We start from the raw sequence: 24,375 nt of genomic DNA on the forward strand, positions 1-24,375 counted from the left end.
TTGGCAGCATTATAAACACATAAACTATTAAAAATTTAAAAGTGATTGAAACTTGGTAAATAGATGTTTAAAGATATAAAAAATAACAATAATTATATATGATGATAAAATAATAATAAAATAAATAATAAAAAAATAATTAGAAAGAATTGATTAATATTCGGATAGAATTATTACTAAAAAATGAGACTCCTGTACAAAAAAAAATCCTTTCTATTTTCAACATTAAAAATTTACGTTTTAAATATTTTGAGCCTTCAAAACTTAATTAATCTGAAAACTTTAGAAATCATACGATTTTGAAGTGGAAGCTTTCAAAATTATGTAGTCAAATTTCCATCCAGAAAATACGAATTTTCAATAAAATTTCAAAAAAAAATATTTGAATTTTTTACAAAATACATGATTGTTCTCCTAAAATAGATGATTTTTCAACAAAAAATATAATAGATAATATTATTTCAAACGAAAATTTCTTTAAATTTTAAATCAAACACAGTTGAATTCAACCAAAAAAGACAAATTTTCATCGAAATAGCTACATCTTCAACCAAACCATGTGAATTTTCAATAAATAAAGATGAATTCTCAATAAAAAACATATATTTCAAAAAAATTGTTTTCATTTAAAATAAATGAAAATAATTAAAAAAATAATGAACATAAAATAAAAATATAATAGTTGATCATATTTCAACCAAAAAATATTTTTATTTAAAATCAATGACAGTTTAATTTACCCAATAAAATCGAATTTTGAACGTGAATTCGAAGATTCATATTATTAATAATAATATCTTTTTTATTGATATAATAATAGATTACTAATTTTCTGATTTTAAATCTATTCTTGGCAGAAAGTATTCAGGTCTAAATACTGCAATGCATGCTTTTGTTTGTGCTATTACAAACGTGCCAAGTTTGATTATTCCACGTATTTTTCTTCTTGACAAGTTGATTGCTTAAAGTAATTTTTGCCAACAGTGTCTCAAGTAATTACTTAAAATTGAAATAGAGGAAGAAAAAGCTGGAAATAAAAATTATATTAAGAATGTTTTCTAACATTAATTTAATGACCATGTGAATATTTTTTTATGCATAAGAAATATTGTTCTGATAAATATTTCTGAACGAAAATTCACATTGTTAAAAAAAAACAAAATTCTTGTTCATTGTTAGGATCTGCCGTAAACTTGAAATTGTTTCTTTGAAAGAAGAAGCCAGTTTATACAACATAAAAGAAACTATAAATTACGTTCCATCCAAGGTAGAAAATCCTCGAAAAGCCATTTGTGGTGAATTAATTGGCCCAAGAATAAATCGTACACTTCAACAAAAGTTCATCTATATTGATAATATTATCCTTATAACATAAAATTCGAAAAATAATAATAGATAATAATGAATATTAAATGTAACATAATTAGTTAAATAGATAATAAATATTAGTACAAACATTTTGTATTTGATTGTATCTATAATTTAAAAGAAAAGAAAAGCAAGGACAATATTTTTGATGATATTGATGAAAACTGATGTCTTAACTTCAAGCTTAATATATAATATCTTTTATTGAAAATGAAAGCCGATTTTCGATTAAAAAACATTAAAGCAGCCTTAAATTTTTACAAAATTGTAGATCTTCTTTGAAATCTATATCGATATTTTTAATCTTCTACAAATTATAATGATATTTGTTTGTAAATAACCATTTGCTGTCATTTAATAATAAACTTCATTATTGTATAAATGAATCGATACATTTATTAATGTGGGTTGAAAATAAATAATTCTAGAATTTAACATCGCTACAGCGAATTTTTGAAATTCCTATTTTAGTGTAAAATAAAATTATTTTTATAACTTGTGGCATATAATTTTTATGAGCGTGTATTAATCAGTTCACGGGAAAGTTTTTAAGTGCCTGAAAGAAATTCTTCGCCTATTTACACAGGTGTTGCGAATTTTTTTCCAAAAAAAGTAAAAAAGAAATTATTTATAAGAAAATGGGTTCTTAAGCTCCGCAAAAAATTGTAATGTAAACAAGTAAAAACTCAAGAAAATTTACAAACTTTTCAAACAAGACAGTTTTCAAGCAATCTTCTCTAGCGTGGGTAAGGTGAATGCACTAGTAATGTCACCTTAAGGGCATCTGATACTCAAAGTTTCCCCGGCTTTTTTTTTACAAAAATTTAAATTGTTAAAAACTGAATTCGGAGACGCTATAAAATATCATAACGGACGTCCCCGGACTCTTTTTTGAGGGATAATAACAACAAAATTTATTGTGCTAAATAAAAATTTTATGCATATGCATTATTTTGAGGTTACGTCGTTTTTCATCTCTGCCTTTCCGATAATCTGTAAATTATTTATGAAATAAACTTTTTTGATTGCCTGCAAACAAGGTTAGTTCCGGAAGATTAGTTACTATGTTTATTATAAGTCCAAAGTTTTCGGCCAAAAATATTATGTAGTTTGGAAGCGCTATGCAAATTAATCACATTTTGCTAAATTAAAACTTTTTTGAATTAACCATCAAAAAAAGTGTGTGGGGACGTCCGTTACCATGTTCGCTAGCATTTCCCAAATTTTTTAGCCAAAATATTTATTATTCTAGAAAAAAAGCCGGGGAACGTAAAACTGGTAAAATTGACAATTTTCTTAGTATCACATGCCCTTAAGCCAAATTAGAAATTAAAAAAGCTTGTAATCGTATTTAAAGCTCAATTCTTATTTTCACAAAGGGCTTAACCAATTAAAGCAGATATAGAAAAACTCAATTTTGATCACTTAACGCGATATTTGATTGAAGTCAATTTTTATTCACGATTAAAATTCAAAGTATGCAAATGCATTAGTTATCGCCAGGCACGTAACCAAGTATTAACAAGACAAAAAATACTAATTTGATAAAAGGATATTTAAAACTAACTAAAATTGTAATTTATAAAACATGCGGCAGGAGCGAGTCTTGCTATATGAAAAATATTGGGCCTTTTGACAATAACTAATTCAGTGACGATTACTAGTGCATCTGCCTTATAACCAAGCTGAATATTTAATATTTTGATTATAAATTAATTATACTTTTCTTGGATTATAATATGTTACTTTCTCGCCTTCTAGCCTTTTTGAATTCCAAAATTTTTTCGTCAGATCTCCCTAATATTTTTATCATTAATTAAAAATCTTATCATCAATCTGTATATATTTGGTTTACAGTGAGTGTATAAAGCTTTCATACACCTCTTTTTTGATGACTGATTAGGTTTTATTAATTTTAATTAAGCCAGAGCTGAAAAAATTTTTTCTTTAAGAGATTGATTGCTCTCGGAATTTTGTATAAAATGAGTCCAGAATGAATCCAATTTGTTCATTTTTTAAGTACATATTGAAAAAATAGTGTAAATTTCAATGTTTTCTTAAATGTTCAATAACTTCCGAAATAATCGACATTTTTCAATGTTCAATCGAATTGCAAGGACTTGAGATTGTAACAAAAAATTTGAAAAAAGTGCAATATTTTTTGTGGTAACGAAAACATTTTTGTAGTATATATGAAACATATAATCATGAAGTTTCTATGAAATTTCCTGAAAATACATATTTATTTAATTTCTATTCTGATTTGCCTACAGATAGGATGTTTTCAAATTTAAAAAATAGCTTCAAAATAAGCCCAAGAATATTTAAAAATATTTATTATATCGGAAATTATTGAACATTTAAGAAAACTTTAAAATTTACACTATTATTGAAATATCTGCTTAAAAATAGAAAATTGGCTTTATCCTGGGCTTATTTTATACAAAACTTCAAAATCAATCAACTCTTTGAAAAATAAAATGTTTTAGCTATGGTATAATTAAAATTAGGAGAACTTAATCAGTCATCAAAAAAGAGGTGTACGAAAACTTTTTACACTCACTGTATTTGGTACATTATAAAATAATCTCAAGCCATTTCATAACAAGTTTCTTCAGAGAAAAGGCAATACATTTAGCAAGTTACGGAACTGGACAAGAAGCATTGAAGGAAAACTTTATAAAGTTTCTTTATTGGCCATTGTCCACTTGAAGAGGAGCAGAACAATATTTTCCTGAGTGGCATTTGCCCTCGAGAGATAGTCGCTTTACGTGAATTCCTCGACAATATACTTTCCGTTTTCCACTTGCTTACTCAAAAGTCGCCGATGAAAGCCACCTCTTTTGTTAGGTTGCACTTTGTTCGGAAAGGCGATATTCAGGATATAAGTGTATGGGAAGAAGTTGACTCTAACTATTTCTGGGGTTACTACAGAAGCCGTAGGCTCAGGGAGTGGAAGATAATTTTTGGCCCGGAGCCAATCAAACAAAATGTGGGCCAAATGCCTCTCTAGCTCTCACGAATGTCTTACCGATTACCAATATATCAGCGTGTCACATGCAAACATTCTAGAACCCTTCTACCTAATTGCTTTTTCCATCCCTTTTTTGGAACTTTGTTTTCTTGAGTTTCGCCACAGAAAAACTTTTCTATAGGACAAGAAAAAATATGATTGTTTTCTACATTTCAGCTGTGAGTTTGCCAGATAAATTTTAATAAGACATATTTATCGATAAAATTAAATGCGCAAAATTGCAGTGAAACGCATGTCAATCATTCAGGGTGGCCCAAAACTTAATTTTCAACATTTCTGCACTCATAAGGAATTTTCTCGAGTTTCACCTTACCAAACTTCTCCATTTTTAATATGTTCTAGTACATAAGAGAATAGTAGACACCTATTTTTTGTAACGTGCTAATAAAGGGGTGAAAACACCCTTAGAAATGACCCCCAAAGGTAGTTTTTCCTTGATATCTTAAAAACGAAACTGGATTTTTTAACCAAACAAATGTCAACTCATTTCTTACAAACGGATGCTTTTCGGGACATATTTGTTACGCTAAGGGGTTGCAACCTTTATTTTTTACAAGGCTAAATGTGACTTTTTCACACAGAAACTTTCAAATCAACTGAATTTCACTGTATATTGTACTATTATTAAGAAAATTAAAAATTAATTTTGAGATGTCTTAGGATTTCAGAAAAAATTCATTTTAACGGGTGATTTATCCCTACAGATAATTTATTGCTTCCGAAAAATTAGTCACATCATATGTTTTAAATTTTAATCTTAGGACGTTTATTTTGACAAATATTTAGCATGAAAAACGAAATAATATACTTGAGTCGTAGTAAAAGATTGACATATTATATTGATGAAATATCAGTCCACATGTCAATGTGAAATAACTGTTTTATTTCAAATCTATTAATGATACATTCCATGAGGCTAGTCACCCTCCTACAAGTAAGGGTGCATATGTTATTTCATTTTTAATTAAAAATATATGACAGAATGAGCGTTCCAGGATTACAATTGAAAACGAACGTATACAAAATTTAAAACTCATATTTACAGTTGTAAAAAATAAGGAGTGCAACCCTATGTCCCGATGAGAGTCACCTTATAAGAAATAAGATGACGTTTGTTTGGTTGAAAAATTCTGATTCGTTTTTGAAGTATTAAAGAAAAACTTTTTTTGTGGTAAACTTTGAAGGCAGGTTTCACGCCTTAAATCGAGAAACTTTCCTTGACAAAAGAAAATTTGAACCAAAAATACTGTTTTTTTGGATATACATAAAAATTTGGTTGAATTAAATAATTCTAAGTTCCTTCAAGAAGATATTTGAATCACTCAAACAAATTTTTTATTGAATCAACTAAATACCTTAGCTAATGAAAGCTTAGTTTGAAATAATAAAAAATTGAGAATGGTTAGCCAAAATTTTGTTGTCCATATAATGTCCATATTCTATGTTTAAACAAAAAAAAATCAATTCATTCAACAAAATTCTCTTCTGAGTGTAGACTCTTCCTTTAATACAGAATATTTTATGAACAGAGTGAAACAATTTTGAATTTTTTAATAATGTGACTTATGTTCTTTTGAATTGAAAAAATATTTAAAATAATTTGATTCATAAGATTTCAAAAAAATTCAAATTTAATTCAATAGAAGGGAAATTAATTGGGAAACAATTTTTAAATAAAAAAAATGCATTGATTTTAATAAAATGAGAGAAAATCTAGAGGAATTTAAGTGAAATAGGAAAAATTCTATTAAAGTTATAAAAATTCAAGGCAAATTAAACAAAATTGCCAAAGATAATTCCGCATGTTTAAAAAAGAGAGTTTCGTAGCCTATTAATCTTCCAACTTGTCGGACTTGTCGCCCCTGCCACACAATATACTTGTAAGATTTTTAAAATCCCTTAACATTTTAAAGCTCTTGAAAACTCTTTGGTATTTATAATAAATTTTTACCATGAAGCATACACATGCATTCATAAGCAAATACTTGGCATTCCTTCAAGTTGTAGCGACTTTACCCTACAATGTAAAGTCGTTCACTCTTAAAAAGAAAAAGAAAAAGTAATTAGAAGGAAAACTTTACAGGCAAAGTAATTATTTATAATTTTTCTCAACATTTATAAGAAAATAAAATTATTAAAACTTATGGGAACGTTAAATAATCTAGTCATTGTCACATGGAATATAACCAAATTTATTCTTCACCTCACGCTACATTAAATAAGAAATACTACAATTAATTTTATAATTTCATATATTTTATACTTTTGGGAAGTATTTTTATCTCGTAAACGCAGTGATTATCAAAGGAAATAATTTTTCATTGTCAGAAACTTTTGCAAGTCAAGTTTTTCACTACATTTTTTCAGAATAGTTTCAAAGTTCCAAAACGGAAAACCTTATACGATGGCATTTTTTATTCGTTATGATCAACGAAAATGTCACAAAAAATACTTACGTTAAAGTTTAACATTTGTGACAAAGAAACTAATCGCTAATCTTACAATTTGTTATTGAGAAAGAGATCATTAATCATAAAAAATGGAATTGCAAATGACTTGGTTTCCTCTACACGCGCAGCTTAGTCCCATTTTGCGGTATTATCATCCCCTTATATAAAGTTTTTGTAAGTAGAAGGAGAAATTTTGGAATGTCACGGTGAGACTGTTTTTAATAAAAAGAATATGTTTTATCATGAAAACAGTAGTTAATTCCTTATCACCTCAGAGCAGATAAGTCAAAAAAATTTGATAACTTGTGAATTTCCTTTTTAATAGAAGAAGAAACATAATATGGTTTCAGTAGTAGTATCTCGGTTTGGTCAGCCAAACCGCAATGCCTACGTTTTCAAGTACTAACAATAGAGTGCAGAATATTATCAAAGAAAACCAATGGGAAATTGGTATTCTACACCTTTAGTAGATTAAAAATAAAATTAAATCTATAGTTTTGTTATTATCAACTTTTGTAAGGATTCATAAAAAATTAACATTATTTCAGACAAGTTTCTGCATTACTAATTGATACTTATTGCAAAGAAACTATTTTTACTCAAAATTGAAATCTGTTCACTTTCATCACATTAACTTTCCGGAAAGTCTTTTAAGAAGGAAAAATTTGTAAAAATATTTTTAAGTCGTTTATATAAAATAATTTTTTGAGGGTATTTTTATTTCACAAAGTGTTTCATTAAACAAATTAAATTTATGAAAATTGATTTTTGATTATGAAACATCGACGTAACAAATCGTGTGGTATTTGGGTTCGGTATTGTGAAATTGGTGCGTTATATGGTATTGATTTTTTAGTACGATACGGCAACCCCAAGGTGGAGCCATAGGAGCTCCAGGGAAACCGCCATATTTGTTGTTCCTTACGAAAGCTCGGCGACGAAAAGTGGCTTTTTCGTCAAGAAACGCGAAAATCAACAATATTTGTGTATGTGCAATATCATTAGTTTCTACCAGAATCATAAGGAAAATATGAAAGATATTTTCTAACAAGAATTCCGTATTTCATCAACATTTTCAACCGTTTGCTTGCCTACACTGGATGAGAGCTTTTGAAACTTCTTATTATCTCGCAGGAAAGAGGATCCTTTTTCATGACAATTGCTGAATGGTGAGGTACACAACTTTTAATTTTCACAAGCTTCATTTTTATATTTTCGTTTTTGATGTCCTATTTGACTTTTTTGTAATAAGTTTTGTATTGGCAACACTATTATTATTCATCTGCAGTGGGAGTTAGTATAATAAGTAAATAGATAATTTGTACATGCTTATGAATCCTAAATCTAGATTCCTCCGTGCATTTTATAAAAAACTGTTCTATTACCAAATTCGTTGTCTCAGAAAGTTATATTCATTTTGCAAAAGTGTGTTTATATTCTGTTGGAAGATGTTACATCAATAGTAGCGAAAGGTTATTCTAGAGTTCTATTTTTGTAGCCTGTGACATAGAAGACTATTATTTTTGATACAAAGTACTACACACATCTAAAAGTTTCCTAATTATATTTAGGGGTGGGAAGCTAGGGAGACTTGTTCTGTTTGTTGATACAAAGAGAATAAACTTTATACTCAGTATAAATGGAGTTTATAACCGAGAGCTTTGTGGAAATCTAGCGGCTGGTTATAAATAATTTACTTAAGAGACCTTCACAATACTTATATATGTCTTTGAGTTCCCATTCTTAACACCTTTAGAGTTATATTGGGTACAGTGGAAATACAATGTATTTCAAAAGCAATTTGACGGGAGAAGATGCTTTCTAAATTAATCCAATTTATCGGGAGCAGTAATAAAAAGAAAGCTCCTTCATGTGTCTAACAAACTTCTTAAGAAACGAAGAGAATAATAAAGGGAAAGAAATCATTGAAAATGAGTTAAAAGTCCAGAAACAAAGAGTTTTAAAGAGAGATTAAATGTTTGAAACATTGAATAACAATTTTTGAAATTCTACATAACTATTCTAATGAACTTTTTTGGGTGAAAGATAATTTGTTTTAATTAAAAAAAGATATGCTTGTACATCTCCCAAAGAAATATTTCTTGTTTTTAAATAATATTCTTCTATTAGATTCATGCCGATTTTCAAAAGTCGCGTTCCTAAACAAATTTTTAAGGATGTAGCCTTATTGCAAATATATGAGGACAAAAATAGAAAAAGAATCATGAATCTAGCTTAGTATGATAAACTGATTGCGCGACAAGACCATAATAAAGAATTCCGTAAAGTAAGGGCGCCATACCGTCTGTGCCCAGACGCTCGATAAGCCACGTCACGCGCTAACAGCGCGTTAATTCTCATTTCCCACTTTTTTATTATATTGTACTGAGTTGAGTGTTCTTGCAGGAAAAAGAGCATACCGGTCAGTATGTCAGATCCATAATTAATGCGGCTTATATAAATATATAAAGGTTATGCGGCGCTATCATAATTCAAGTGATGAGCCAGACTAATAACAAGCTCGAAAGTTTTGTAAGAAATGTACTTCAAAAGAAATTTACTTTCAAAAGTAATTTGCTTTTTTGATTAGGTGCAATCGCATGAGGTTTCATTATATCTTCCTTAAATATATTTCTTGCCTGAATTCGAATGTTTAAAAAAGATTATTTATTAAAAAAGTTTTTTACATGGGAATACAAATTTTTGAAAATGCTTGGAAGAATTAATACTAGTGGTTTTATTTTAAAAGTAAGACATCTAAATTCTGACTTTAGACTCTTTCCTCTATACCACACTTTAACCCTATTCAAAAGAATTCTTTATTTTCTTATGTTTTCCAGACACTTCTCCTTTTTCTCTTGTTTTCGCTTAAATGCGAACTTTTAAAGATTCTTGTTTAAAATTTAGGATTCGAATTCATCTCTTTTGGTTGAAAATTCTACCATCTAGTTGAAGATTAAAGTAATTTTTTTCAATATGTTTATTCAGTAGAAAAGTAATTTTTTAACTGGAAATGTAACTAATCCATTTTTTGCCGGAAATTGATTCATTTTATTTGAAAATTCAACTACTTAGTGAAAAATCGATCTACTTGGTTTAATATTCATTTTGTTCGTGGAAGATGGAACTATTATTCTGAAAATCCGTTATTTTTTTGGTAGCAAATTAATTTTCATCACAGAATACTTATCCGTTACATTATTGGTCCGAAGCTCATCGTTTCTAGTAGAAAATTCCACTATTTGGTTGAAAATGTATGTATTTTGTTGTAAATTTGTCTTTTTCATAAAATATGAAACCTCGTAATTGATAGCTCAACTATTAAGTTAAACGTTGAATTGCTTTCATTGACATTTATTTTATTAGTTGAAGATTCGTCACTTTGGTTCAGAATTTAACTATATTGTTTAAAATGATATTTTTCTATTTTTAATTCCGTAATTGGTTGAAAACTAATGGTTTTCATTAAAAAATGTAACTTATTGCATAAAAATTTTAGTTGCAATTTTCAACTGTTGTTTAGAAAATTTAGCTTTTTGGCTTTAAAAATTCAACTGTTTTGTTAGAAATTCGTTTTTTTTTTAATAGAAAATTGTGTTATTCTGATAAAAAATTCTGCTATTTGTTTGAAAATGTAATGTTTGGTGAAAGATTTAACAATTTCCTTAAAAATTGTTTTCCCTCTTGACTGAAAAAATCTTTTCTGATTGGCAAGTCAATTCTTTTGTACAAAATACATCCTTTTTTCAAATAGATTCATCTCTTGTTGTAAGAATTTTATCTTTTTTGATTAAAAATGTGACTGTAAATAAAAATTAATTTGTTGGCCGAGAATTCAACTATTTGTTGGAAATTCATCTATTTGTTTGAAAAATTAGTCTCTTTTAGTAGAAATTTGAGCTTAGTTAGTACAAAATGTAACCGCCTGTTTAAATTTTATTTTCTGTTGGCCGAGGATTCAACTCTTTTGTGAAAAATTCATCTTTTTTGTTAAACTGCACTTTTTTTAATATAAAACTAACATTTTTAGGTAATTTATCAATTATTACATTTTTCGTCGAGAATTCAGCTTTTTGGTTTTACTGGACTGATTTTAATTAAAAATTAAATTTTGTTTTTGGCTGAAATATGAACTAAAAAACATGAAATAATTTTTTTCGTTGAGAGTTAATAATTTTTTATTGAAAATTCGACTATCTCCTGAAAACTTCGTTTTTTGGCTAGAAAATTCAACTATTTGGTTTAAAGTGCAACTGTTTCGTTGATAATTAGATTTTTTAGTTAGAATTTCAATTATTTAGTTAAATATTCATGTTTCTAGTTTAAACATTTAACTATGTGGTTGCAAAATCAAGTATTTTGTTTGAAAAAACATCTTTTTTTTATAAATATTAATCTGGTTGAAAATTTAAGTGTTTTTAGTTCAAGTTTAATCTATTTTGCTAAAAAATTCGACAATTTATTTTAAAATGCATCCCTCTTGCTTGAAAGTTCAACTGGCCGGACTTAAATGCAATTGTTTGGTTAATAATTGTTTTTTAAAAATTAAACTATATGGTTGAAAATTCATCTGTTTATGCAGAAAATTTAAATATGTGGTTAAAACTTAAACAAGTTTGGTTGAAAATTGAATTACTTCTTTTTAAAAATTCAAATGTTTTACGGAAAAGTCATCTTTTTGTTTGAAAGATGTCAACTGTTTTGGTAGAAAAGTTCTCCATGGAAAATCTATATATTTTCTAACAAAATTCGTCTTTTTCGATTCAACTATTTTCTTTGAAATGACAATTTTATTTGGTTGATGTTAATTCTTTAATGATTTGTGGATTCGAAAAATTGGTTGAGAATTTCTCCTTAATGGTTGATAATTGAATTATTTATTTAAAAATTCGTCTCTTTGGTTTAAAATTTTAACAATTTGTTTATTAATGGAAACATTTTATCTTAAATCAAATTGTTTATTTGTTGAAAATTAAACTATTCGGTTAAAAAATTGTCATCCTTGATTTTCTTGATCAAATGTTTTCTAAAACTTTCTAATGTTTAGCTTAAATACTCAACTCCTTCCTGAAAAATTGAATTATTTTGTTGAAAATAAAATATATATTTTAACTTTGAATCTTAAGCGTTTCATATTGAATTTAATATGGTAGCCACACATGCATTTTATATAAAAGAATTTATTCTCATATTTTCCTGAAAAATCAACCTATTTTACTTCTTTTATAGCATTTTGGGCTGTGGAGTATATTAAAATATTATGTTAAAATAATTCTGTCCTGGTTGCCAGATGACTAAATTCTTTAAATTAATGTATTGCATTCGAAGCCTCTGTGTTTCTACCTTCAAAGTGTTTGCCTAATTTAAACATCTTTTCTATTTTCAAAGTAAAAATGCTTTACGGTGAGTTATCCCAGATGCTTACAAAAAAAATGGGGGTCGTCGTATTTGTTTAAAATAGCATGACGTAGCTTTTGAATGTTCCCTGGTCCGAATTTGATCATAAGATGTCCTACTTTAGTTACTTAAAAATATTTTCGTGAATTTCTTGGGAGTTTCTGAACGGTAATTTGGGGGATTAATTTCACTCGATTGTAAAATCGCAGAAAATATATATTTCTTTAGAAATTGGAATGATCTGAGGTTGATTGCAGGTTGTCGGGTTTGATGTTCGGTTGCAATTGCTAATAATGGTATATTAAGAACACATAGAGCACACCTTTTGACCCAATTGCTTCTATCGTCCTTGCAATGAAGCAAGTTATTGGTATAACAGCACGCAACAATAATAATATGCATAGAAAGTTTTAGTTTTTCTCACGTGGTTGATTAATAACTTCTTTTTAAATATTTTTAAATCTTTAGTGGAAAATTTAAGTCATTTTTTTAAAATTAGTTTTTTATGTTTGGAAATCAATTTTTTAAACGGAAAATCAAACTATTCCATATTTGATAGCAAATTATTAGTTTTTAATTTAAATTCAAACCTTTGGTAACTTGTTTTTTGTATTTTCTTATTTTGGGATGAGCATTCCACTTCTTTGTAAAAAATTCGACTTTTACAGCAAAAATTTAACTTTTTTTGGTGTAAATTAACTTTTTGGTTGAAAAATTATATTTTCTGGGTTTTTAAATATTCAAGTCTTTTTAATTTGTCTTTTTGGTTTTAAAATGCATCTCTTGCGGTTACAATTTTACCTTTTTTGGTTTAGAATTAAAATATTTCGTTAAAAATTTGTCTCTGTCGCTTTAATTCTACATTTTGTATTTACAATGGAAATGTTTTATCGTCAAAGTATCAACTATTACATTTTTTGTTGAGAATTAATATTTTTGGTTGAATTCTACTGATTTTTTTTAATAAAATTTTTCATGGCTTAAATATTAACTATTATATTTTGCTTTGAAAGTATATCTTTCTTGACTGGAATTTCAACTGCTTGTTAGAAAATTAATCTTCTGTGCTATTCATCTTTCTGGAATATAAAATTAATCTTTTTGCTGGAAAAGTTCTTAGTTAAAAAATGAACTTTCGTCTACAAAATTCATCTTTTTAGCAACATTATTTTCGCATTTGTGACCTTACCCTGGAGGGTTCAAACTGTGTGTCATGATCTGTGACGAAGCTCGTGAGGGATGGAATAATTTTCCCAAAAACGTGAAATAGTCTTTGAACGACCCCTATTAGGCTAGTTGATGATTAAATAATAAGAAAAAGTAGATCTTCATGCTCTAAATCTTTTTCCGATATTTGCGGTTTTCAAATCTTAAGTGAACTGAAACTTGTTTTTTTGGAATTACTATAAATAGACATTCTTTTTTGGCATGAAGTGAAATCCATCGATAAGTTAACACCCGACTTCTTATTGATTACCTGTCGGATAAAGTATTTAACCTGTTTTCTCTCGATTTATTGGTTGCATTGTTATCAAAACATTTAGAAAAGAATAAATCTATTTCATAAATATGAATAGTTTTTTATTTTACAATAAGAATGTTATAAAAATGTATATTTTCCTATATTTTTGTTTATTGACTGAACTATCCGTTTTGAAGTTTTTATAGTTTTTAAAAGTGAATTTCAATTAAGTGATGAATTGAAAGCGTTTGAAATTTAAGAAATATGTATAAAATGATTTTCAATTGAAAACATTCCAATTCAAAATATTTAAGACAGGTAATATTTTTAAGAAGGACAATTTCTCAAATGGAATAAAGGCGTTCAAAATGGGATAATTTTAAATTGAAAAATTTTTTAAACAGAAGCTTTCAAAATTCCAAAACTTCAAACATAAATGTTTAAATTTGGACTATTTTATTAGGAAGAAGTTGAAATTCTCTAATTTCTAATTAAAAACTTTCAGATTTAAACAATTTTACTTTGAACTAAAAAATTTTGAAATTGAATGATTTCAGATTAAGATTTTAAAAGAATACGATGTCAAAAGGTTAAAAATGAAATACTTCCTATTAAAACATTCAAAAATATACTCTTAAAAGTTCAGAGAACTGCTAATGGTATGATTTTTAATCAAAAGCATTTAAAATTGAATAATTTAAAAGTGAAGACTTTTAGATTTTAATCAATTCAAATTCGACGCGATTAAAATTGGGCAATTTGATATTGAAAACTAAATCGAATATTTCAAAGTAAAAGCTTCTTAAATTCTAGTAATCTAAATTTTTAATAAATTAAAAAAATTATGATGTAGCATGAAAATGGATTATACCAATTTTTCTAAAATGATAAAATAAATCCACCTTTTTTCACCGTTCAAAATGGATAAAGTTTTAATCATGAAACTTTAAAATTGAATTATTCTGAAAGAACGTTCGAAATGAAAAGGAATTAAAAATAGGGAATATTGAAAAATGAAAAAATGTATACTACGGAAACTCGAAACTTAAACATGTCCGAACTTCATCTAAAAAAAACAAAAATGTAATCATGAAGTACAGTGAACCTCTTGTATAGTACCGATTTCGGGGCTGATGGTGGGTGGCAACGAACTCATTATAGCCTGCTCTGCTTTTGTTTGTTCACGCCTGACTGCTCGCCTGAATGACAGCCGCAGATTCCGCGCATCCCGCGCAGCACCTGTTACACCTACATGCGGCGTGACGTCAATTCTCGAAAGGGCTATAGAAGGGAGGGCTATTGAAGAGTTTCACTGTATTGTGATATTAAAACTTTTTTGTACTCAAACCTTTTAAAATTTATATGGCTTTAAGTAAATTTGTTTGTTTCAAAATTAACAATTTTTAAATTGGCCATTACATTTTTCGAAATTAAACCTTTACCATTGCAAAAATTAAATTTATGATAGTGAAAAGTGGAAAATGTAGTGCTTACCATGAAAATTCAGAATTCGAAAATTGAAACAATTAAAAATAAAAGAAATTATTCAACTGCTCAATACAAAAATTGTTTTTTTTTTCAAATGAGTTTAAAATGTCGTCTTTTTGCTCATTTTTAAGAATTGAATTAGGAAATTATTTTAAAATAGTTGAATTTCAAAAATTATAATTGTGAATATGAAAATTCTTCATTTCTAAAAGCTAAAATTTCCTTAAAGTGAAATAAATTTCTAAGTGTTTGAGTACAAAAATGTTTTAATCTAACAATTCTTCGCAACTAAATTTTTTATCCTCAAATGAAGTTCGGATTTATTTAAGATTAAAGTTTCTGGAGAAACGTATAAATAAAAAATTTTCAATTTTGAACGATGAAAATAAATGTGACATTATTTTTTGCTTTTAGAAAAGTTTGTTTTATCAATTTTTATATTAAATTATAATTCTTTGAATTTAATAAAAAATTTGGCTTCTGGAATTTAAGAAGCTTTTACTTACAAATATTCAATTTAATTTTCAATCTCAATTTGTCACATTTTAATCACTTCGAATTTAAATTTATTAACATTAAAGAGTGTTTACTATTAAATTATTTAATTTCAAATGTTTTTAATTAGAAATAATGCATATTTCTTTTCTCTGAATTTCAAATAATCTATTTTTGAAAATTCTAATCTGAATATATTGTACTTTTGACACTTTGAAATTGTTCTTTTTTGAAATTTTAAACCGATATTATTCCATTTCGAGATTTTTGAGTTTAAAATAAAATTGTATCATTCTAAGCGCTTTGAATTAGAAACGAGACAATTTCAAATTCTTTACAATGAAATTGTCTAATTAAAAAAATATTAATTTGAAGGTTACATTTTTAAAGCTTTCGTTTAAAATTTGTTCAATTTAAAATCATTCAATTTTTTACGCTTTCATTTAGAAATGATACAAGTTCAATTGCTTTTCATTTCATTCGAAATATTGTCCTTTTACAAAGTTTTACCTATCTACAATATTTTGAATGGAAACATTTTAAAATCAAAATTATTTCATACATTTTTCTTCAATTCAATATTCAAATTTTCTTTAATGAATGTATAAAATCCTACCGAAATCATTGTATTTGTCCGCTTGGATACATGGGATTGTTTAAGGCTTCTCGTTTGATCATCGAAGTGAAGCAGGCGCTTCACTCGATTATACTCGGATGTTTCTCGAAACATGGGTTTGGGAGATTGCACCTATTCACCTACATAACAAGATGAGAATTGAAAGCAAACTGAGTGTTAAATCAAAAAGCATGAAAGAGGGAGCTCTTCTTAATATTTTGACACCAAAATCATGTCGATACACCTTACCGACTGCGAGTAAAGCCACCCACGCTTTAACTTGACAGACTGTAATATAGAAAGCTTAATCTTTTTTTGTTTTGTAAAAATTTCAGTGTTCCTAAAGTTTTGAAATTGCAATATGCTATTGAAAATTCTTTTTCATTTTCAGAAAAAGAATCCATGAACAAGGTAATCCAATCTGATGAATTCTTACATTTCCTCGTCGAGGTTAAAGAATACAATTTAAATAGCTTCCTCTTTTTTGTTTTTATAAAAAAAGCCTAGGAAAATATTAGTCTAATTTTTTAAGACAAATTTAATTTTGTTATGCAATTGTATAGAATAAAATTTTTAAAGCCATTTTTATTTTTTTTTTCTCTCTTCTAATTATGGCTTTTAGTGTACCTAGACTAGAAGATATTATATACGAGAGTCAGTTGTTACTAAAAGAACATAATAATTCACAATTAAATAAACATACAGAATGTTTTAATTTAATACTGTGTTGAATTTATTAACAAAGTAAAAATAGATTGATTAACATTTTATTTGGCAAAGGCATATTTCACTGATTATTCATGTTCTTATGATATGAATTGACAATTTCTTATTTACATGTGGAATTAGAAGATAATTTTATACATGATTACTATATCTTCAATTTTTAAAATAAAATTTGAAAGTTTTGTAAAATTATGCATCATAAGAGAAATATTGCAAAGTATTTATGAAAATTTTTTCAACCACTTAAGTTTGATAATCGAATTAATGATATTGCAAACACAAAGAAACAATTATCTATGTTTTTTCAAAAAATGGATTTATCACATTGCTTTCACTCACTCTTTAGTGATAGGTAAGAAGAAACAGGTATTTTTGCGAAGTATAATAAATTATAATTAATAATTATATATTAATAATAATTATAAGGTATAATTGCGAAGAAACAGTATTACTCTAAACCGTTTTTTTAATTACACCAAAGCATTTAATTTTGTAGTAAAAAAGACTAATATTGTTTAACCTTTGACCTTGACGAGAGAGAATTTAAAACTATATCCGCCTGTATAAAATTTCAGTATAAATTGTTTTTTAAATGAACAAGAATTTGCAGTATGATCTTGGATTTGCTAAGCTCTGCTCTGGAAACTGTTTCGGGAAATTGAAAATAAATTGATTTTCAATCTAAAAAAAACTAGCCTCTAGTACCGGAAATAACATAAAATCCGACAACAATAATTCTCTATATCAAGCCCATTAGGAAGCCCATTAGCAATACATTCTTCCCAGTGTGCCACAAACCCGAAAATCTAGAGGAAGGTCATCGATATAGAAACCACGAAATACCCTGGAGTTGACCTACCGTAGGTTGGCAGTGAGATCACGAATGACGTCATTGCAGCATATCAAGCCAGCTGCGGATTGTATCGCGCAAACTCGACTATCGATCTCTGCGCGGACTAATGCACAAAAGGCAGATTGCGCACAAGGACCGCAGGTCGAGGGAAACGGTACCTCGCGCGGTTGGAATGGTCCTAGATCCAAATTCCAAGCACCGAATCCCAGAGTCAAAAAAATACAAACACAAAATCATCTGGTTTCTAAATCTACATACGCTACTAATCTACTAAAAGACACATATTATCCCAGTGATGTGAAACCTGTCACGTAAGAAGCTTGAACCTTTTGTCGCCCACTACAAAAGCCTAAGGCTGGAGCCATGGGCAAGCCAACACCGGTTGAGGACCTGGTTATCCCTCCTCAGGATGGTAAGATTTGTGGCACCATCTGCATCTGTCAGATGACAGCTGTTCTCTCATCAGTTGCCTTGGTTTACTTGACAGTTGCGATTTACATGCCCTTCACGCGAGCCTTCGCTTCAGGAATCAGTGAAGTTCCTGCCATGTGCACAACAACGAGGGCTGTCAATGCTGATAACTGTGATTGGGGAAGTTGTGGTGAATGGTGTCTATCAAAGACATCTGGTCCCTGCATTCAAATCCACGTGAATTTGCGCAAAAATGGCACCACAATTATGTTAGCAAACTGCACAAACACGACCAATAAAACCTGCTATGGAATCGATCAAGAAGCAGCCAAAAAATCAAAGTGTATTGCTGATGAATGCAGAAATCTTACAGGCACCTTTAATTGTACAGCTGGTACTTGTATCAATATCACAGATGCGTTCGAGTGCATGTTTCGCGATACAGATCCACCTCTCAAGTGTTCTGGTAGAAGGGGGAAGATAACTTGTATAGACATAGATGGTTTGTTCACTTGTAATCGAGGGATTTGTGAAAAAATTAGGACACCTTACAATTGTGATCGACGGTGTGTCGATATACCGACGAGAAATAAGAATATGATTTTGTTAAGTGGGGATAAAGTTTACTTAAGTCAGTGTGAAAGTGCTTTTGAGGAAGAGACAGGGAAGGAGATATGGAATGAAAACAGGGGGGATGTGATGATGGCGAGTTGTTATGGAATTTATAATGGTAGTTTGGGAGTCCAGGCTGTTGACTGCATCAACGGATCTGTATTGGAGAAGGACCTCCTGACGGATTTAACGAATTTCACATATTTGTCTTATTTGAACATTTTTGCCACAAAGCCTCTGGATGAGACGAGGAAGGTCCTGCCACCTGAGCAAGATTTGATTATTGCAAATGAGAGTAGATTGTTGATAAATTTGGAAGGTTGCGTTAATACTTTGATGGATGAGTGCAAGGCATTTTTGATGGATTATGGAAAAGATGGATCGGATCATAACGCGAGGGCTAGGTTTCCTTGTTTTTACGCTGAAGATAAGACGGAAGTGGTCGTTTCGAGGTTTGATCTGGAGACCACTCAGAGAGAATTTGTGGTTGCCTTAGTGCTGCCAAGCGTTTTGTTTGTGGTCAGCTGTCTCACTTTGATTCTCTGCCAACGCACGGTGGTTGTTGGGGATGATGCAAAAATGAGGTTTAAGGGCACTCCGGGGGCATTGGCTGCTATGGCAATAGAAAAAAGCGCTTCCGGAAATATTGGAGATGCAGGGGGAGGAGATTCAGTCATGGCACTCTGAGATCCGTCACGTAAGGAGTCTTTTCAGCTTAAGCAACACTGAAAAAATGGTTTAACTGAACCAGGTAAACGTATAATTGAATTTCGTCTTTCAAGAAAATATAGCTGTGTCACCTAGATTTCTAGTTGTTTTAGCTGAATTTTATATCTAGAAATAATCTAGATAAATTAGCTAGATAATTTCTTGATGGAAAATTTAGCTAAAATAGCTAGAAATTTAGGTATTACAGCTATACTTTCTTGGAAGACGAATTCTATCTAAACGTTTAGCTGACATAGCTAAACCATTTTTTTCAGCGGATAAATGATTTCGAGACTGAGTTTTTGGATAATTTAATAGTCACATCAAACTATTGAATTTTCTTTTTATATTAATAATAATGTTTTGTTGTTATGCTTTCAGGCATTCCCCTCCTGGAGGAGAGTCCGGCTCGACAGTCGATTTTCTCTCTACGCGGCCACTATTAAAGTGTGAGAAGGGGGGGAACGCGTGGTTCAAATTCATATGTATTAACGACACGTTTAGATTAAACGCAAGCAAAGATACTAAACTCAACATTTTCCTACTCGCACTCACCGCACATTCAAGCTGAAGAAGAACAAGAAAACAAAAACATCAAGAAAACTAAAAATAAAATGGACCAGAAACTGACCAGATTAAGAAATATATGAAAAGGACAAGAAAATAAAAAGAAAGTTCGACAAGTCCGAAATATAAAGATCCAAAATAAACAAGAGAGAAACGTAAAATAGTAGTCCAGCAGATGCAAACCAGTATTTTTAAAAATTCATGTTAAAAATTGAGCACTCGTTTGCAATCCAAACGTACGAAGCATAGCTCAAATATCTCGACCTCTGTATAGGGGAAGAAGACAAATTTTGCATTTTTTTGTTTAGCTTGAACTATAGATTTAGAAATTCTTTATCAGAGTGATAGTTAATTGTAAAGATAAATTCTTATCTAATAATAAAATATCAGTAATAATAGAGAAATCAAGTAATTAAGTAAAGAATAAAAATAAATTTGTACTTAGGCCTAACTGACAGATGATTGATTCGAGTTGAGGGTTGAGTTCTTATAAATAAATATTCTATTTCAATCGTCAAAGACTTGAAATCAAGGATTTTTATCAAATCAATTAAATTAGTTCTTATCAAATATTTTAAGAAGCCCTTCTCGTGGATTTTTGAAATTCATCATTGCCAGAAGTAAGCAAGCAAATATTTCTGTCAGTGCGACAACAGTTGGTGTGTGGACCACTCTCAGTTCCGAAATACCAAGAACTGGCTTCATCATTGATTCCGACGAATCAACGGTGATAATGGGTGCCCAGGAGGATGATCCAGGATCACTCAAATCCAGTAGATCAAGTAAATTGAATGTTGGAAGTGGGATCCTTCCTGTGGTCGAAATTGAGTCTCTGGTGGAAAAAGCGAAATTTTATACATCGTTATGCCTGGGTACCACTGCCATTTTAGCTGTTTTTGGCTTCCTCTTCCTCGTACCATTTGTGATTGAGCCTGCAATCACGACAATTCTTTCTGATTTTACGCCAATTCCAGTGGCCTGTGTTGTTACTGGGCACGTTTATGCTGAAGGCCTCAGAAACTGTTCGTGGTCCAGTTGTAGAGAAGGTTGGTATTTTTCATATAAATAAATAGTTAATTTATAGTATTGCATTCCTAACTGTAATATTCGAGCCAGGATGTACGAGTGCTGCTCTTCGCTGTCATCAAATCAAAGTTAATTATACGAAAGCATCTTACGAGGAGGTTATAGCGAAGCCATTAGAAAGACACTGGGATGTTGCGGATACCAAGTTTTTTGTAAATACGGAAGGATGTGGATATCCTCCAAGAGTCAATTGTTCTGAATTTGCAAAAAAGTTCGGATATAGAAACATGGGAAAAATTTTTCCTTGTTACTACAGCAGGACCAATCCAGAAACGGTCGTAGCGAGGTATTGTTATATTTTTAGCAAAAATTATTATGTAGAATTTTGTTTAGTTCGCAACTTTATAAAAGTACTTTACAATTATTTTACAGAAAATGCTGCATTTCTAACAGAAGTTTCCTCTTTTTAATTATTTTGTTATCCTTATTAAAACCGGTTTGATTTAGACAACTTCCTTTTTATAATATTATAGACATATAATGATTTGTTTTATTTATTTTTTCATTATTTTATTTACATCGGGATCGTCCATATATTACCTAATAAATTCTTCTTTTGTTTATATTATTGTTTCCTTTTCAAAATTACAACAATTTTATTCTTGTTTTCATTTAAACGAAAGAAAACTGTTTCAGTAATATATGGATAATCGCATAGGCCAATCAATATAAAGTCGAGGAGTTAGCAACTCATGAAATCTGGCGAAAAATTTTGATGAAATCTCGCGGAATCCCTGAAAATCTTTGCAATCCTTTAAAATCCTGTACATTTTTCTATAAATTTGATCAATCCCTTTAAATTGTATAAGATTCCGTGAAGTCCTTTTAAATCCTTGAAATTGCTTGAAATAAGCTCTTAAAATCGATTAAAATTATTTATATCCTGTGAAATTTTTAAAAATATTTTAAGCTCCAATTAAAATTTTGAAATTCCTTTAAAATATGTTAAAATATGTGAAATACATGGAAATCTTTCCGAATTTCTTGAAATCCAATAATCTTAAGAAGGACATTAAAATTTCTCGGATTCCCTTATAATCCTTTACAATATTCGGAAGTCCACCGAAATTCCATTGTATACGTTTAAATCGTACCAAATCCTGTAAAATCCGTAGATGTACTTTGGAATCGTTTGAAATCTCTATAATTCATTTGAAATCTCGTCCAATCATCAAACTCTTTTAAATCTCTTAAAATCCTTTAAAATCGTTGCAGACGTTTTCAAATCCCGTAAAATCCTTTGAAACCCTATCAAATCCCTTTAAATTTCTTACGATCGTCGAAATCCGATTAGAATCCACTGATATCCTCCTTCAAAACTCTTCAAAATACTTCGATATCTCTTAAAATCCGTTGAAATCCTTTGACTTTTTTAATATTTTGAAATCGCATAGAATTCCTTAAAATCTCCTAAAATTTCTTAAAATCTCTTAGAAGCTCTTTAAATCGTTTGTGATCTGCGAAAAACTTTCTTCGTTTTTTTTAATCACTCAAAATTTCTAAAAATCCGTCCAAATCCCCCAATATCTTCTGAAATACCACTCAATCTTCTCAAATCTATTAAAACTCCTCAGTTCCTCAAAACTTTCTGAAATTAGTTGAAAAATTGAAATTTTCTCTGAAATTGAACTAGAAATCTTTCGAAATCTCATCGAGCGTAAAACTAATTTATATACATATTTAGTAAAAAAAATATTACGTAAGAAGAGGGGGTCACAAAAATCTTACGAATCCTTACATTAGTGAGGGAAAAGGTCTAAAATTTCAAAAGTCATCCTCATGTAATTAATTTACGTTCCCTTTACTTTACATTATTATTTGACAACAAATTCAATTTTTAAGAGATTTTGTTTTTACTGAATCAGGAATAAAAAACCTCTACAAAATTTGTAGTGTTTTTTAACCTTAAATAATATTTATAGATATTACTCTACAAATGATGAAATTTTTTATTATATTACAGACACACAAAAAAAAGTGTGCAATGCCAAAAAAGCAACCTATATAGCATGGGAGTCTTCGCCGAGCATAGTTATAATCTGCATTGAATAGAATTTTTTGCTCACCACGTTTTTAATTCGAGCCTGAATTTTTATTTATATTAAATTATCCCAAGTAGTCCACCACAATTTGAAATTCATTTTTTCTGCGTTGAAATGAATTTTTTGTATAGCCCTTATATTTGAAATGATGCACCAAATTCTGGTCGACATCAAAATTTAGTTGCAAATATTATAAAAAAGAAAATTCAATGTGATAATATAATCAGAATCCTTCTTATGAACGGAAACACGACTTTTTACGATGTTTACGTTAAAATTAAAAAAAAAGGATCATTTAGTTATTACTTTTTACTAATTGTAGTTTTTGAGATGTAGATTCCAGATATGTTCCTTCTGGATATAAAAACATTAAATTCGTTTAAAAAATTACAAATTGTTTATAAACGAATAGAATGTTTCTATAGTCTTTTCTAAACAAATTGTATGATTGATAAAATCGTTATCCTTCCCAAAGATTACATTTAATGCAACAGTAGGACATTCTATTGATTTTTTTTCCAATAGCAAATCATTTTCATAGTCGTTACTTAACATTTTTAGAGTAACCCTAAACATGTTCTAGGTAAATTTTGTAAAATACTTAAACAAAAATAAAAATTCTATGTTATTTCTTCGGAACTCGACATAAAATTCGTATATAATTTTATTACATTTCCTGACAATTTTCATATAAATTATCAGAAAAATCTAGGGTCCTTATGAATTTTCTAAATCAAGCCACACAAATATTGTCTAAAACTTGCGAATAAAATCTCTCTAAATTTCGTTAAAAAGTTTTACAAATCGCTAAGAAATGTTCAATCATAAAATTGTGTAAGGGCAACCGAATTCTTGTATCTCTAGATTCCCTAGAGAATGACCTAAATTTGTAAGATATATTGTGAATTTTTTATAGAAAAAAAAAAAATTCAGATAAAGATGAAATTCCATGCTTCCCATTACAGTCTGTCAAGTTAAAGCGTGGGTGGCTTTACTCGCAGTCGGTAAGGTGTATCGACATGATTTTGGTCTCAAAATATTAAGAAGAGCTCCCTCTTTC

The 24,375-nt window shown here is 29.1% G+C and overlaps 2 protein-coding genes across 2 annotated transcripts in view; both read left to right on the forward strand.

Moving 5' to 3' along the window:
* The first annotated feature begins 18,057 nt into the window (after window positions 1-18,057).
* Window positions 18,058-20,117, forward strand: LOC117168735. The gene is made up of 2 exons (XM_033354468.1): window positions 18,058-19,609; window positions 20,002-20,117. The coding sequence occupies exon 1, from the start codon at window positions 18,253-18,255 to the stop codon at window positions 19,597-19,599; it is 1,347 nt and encodes a 448-aa protein (XP_033210359.1). The 5' UTR covers window positions 18,058-18,252; the 3' UTR covers window positions 19,600-19,609; window positions 20,002-20,117.
* A 780-nt stretch (window positions 20,118-20,897) lies between these two features.
* Window positions 20,898-24,375, forward strand: part of LOC117168737 (protein tipE) — an 8,584-nt gene continuing 5,106 nt past the window's right edge. The window contains exons 1-2 of the mRNA XM_033354471.1: window positions 20,898-21,233; window positions 21,304-21,559. Coding sequence (XP_033210362.1) covers window positions 20,921-21,233; window positions 21,304-21,559 — 569 coding nt within the window. The 5' untranslated portion in view covers window positions 20,898-20,920. The remainder of the gene's footprint in view (window positions 21,234-21,303; window positions 21,560-24,375) is intronic.

The sequence above is a fragment of the Belonocnema kinseyi genome, chromosome 3 (genome assembly GCF_010883055.1).
Source record: "Belonocnema kinseyi isolate 2016_QV_RU_SX_M_011 chromosome 3, B_treatae_v1, whole genome shotgun sequence".
Lineage (NCBI taxonomy): Eukaryota > Metazoa > Arthropoda > Insecta > Hymenoptera > Cynipidae > Belonocnema > Belonocnema kinseyi.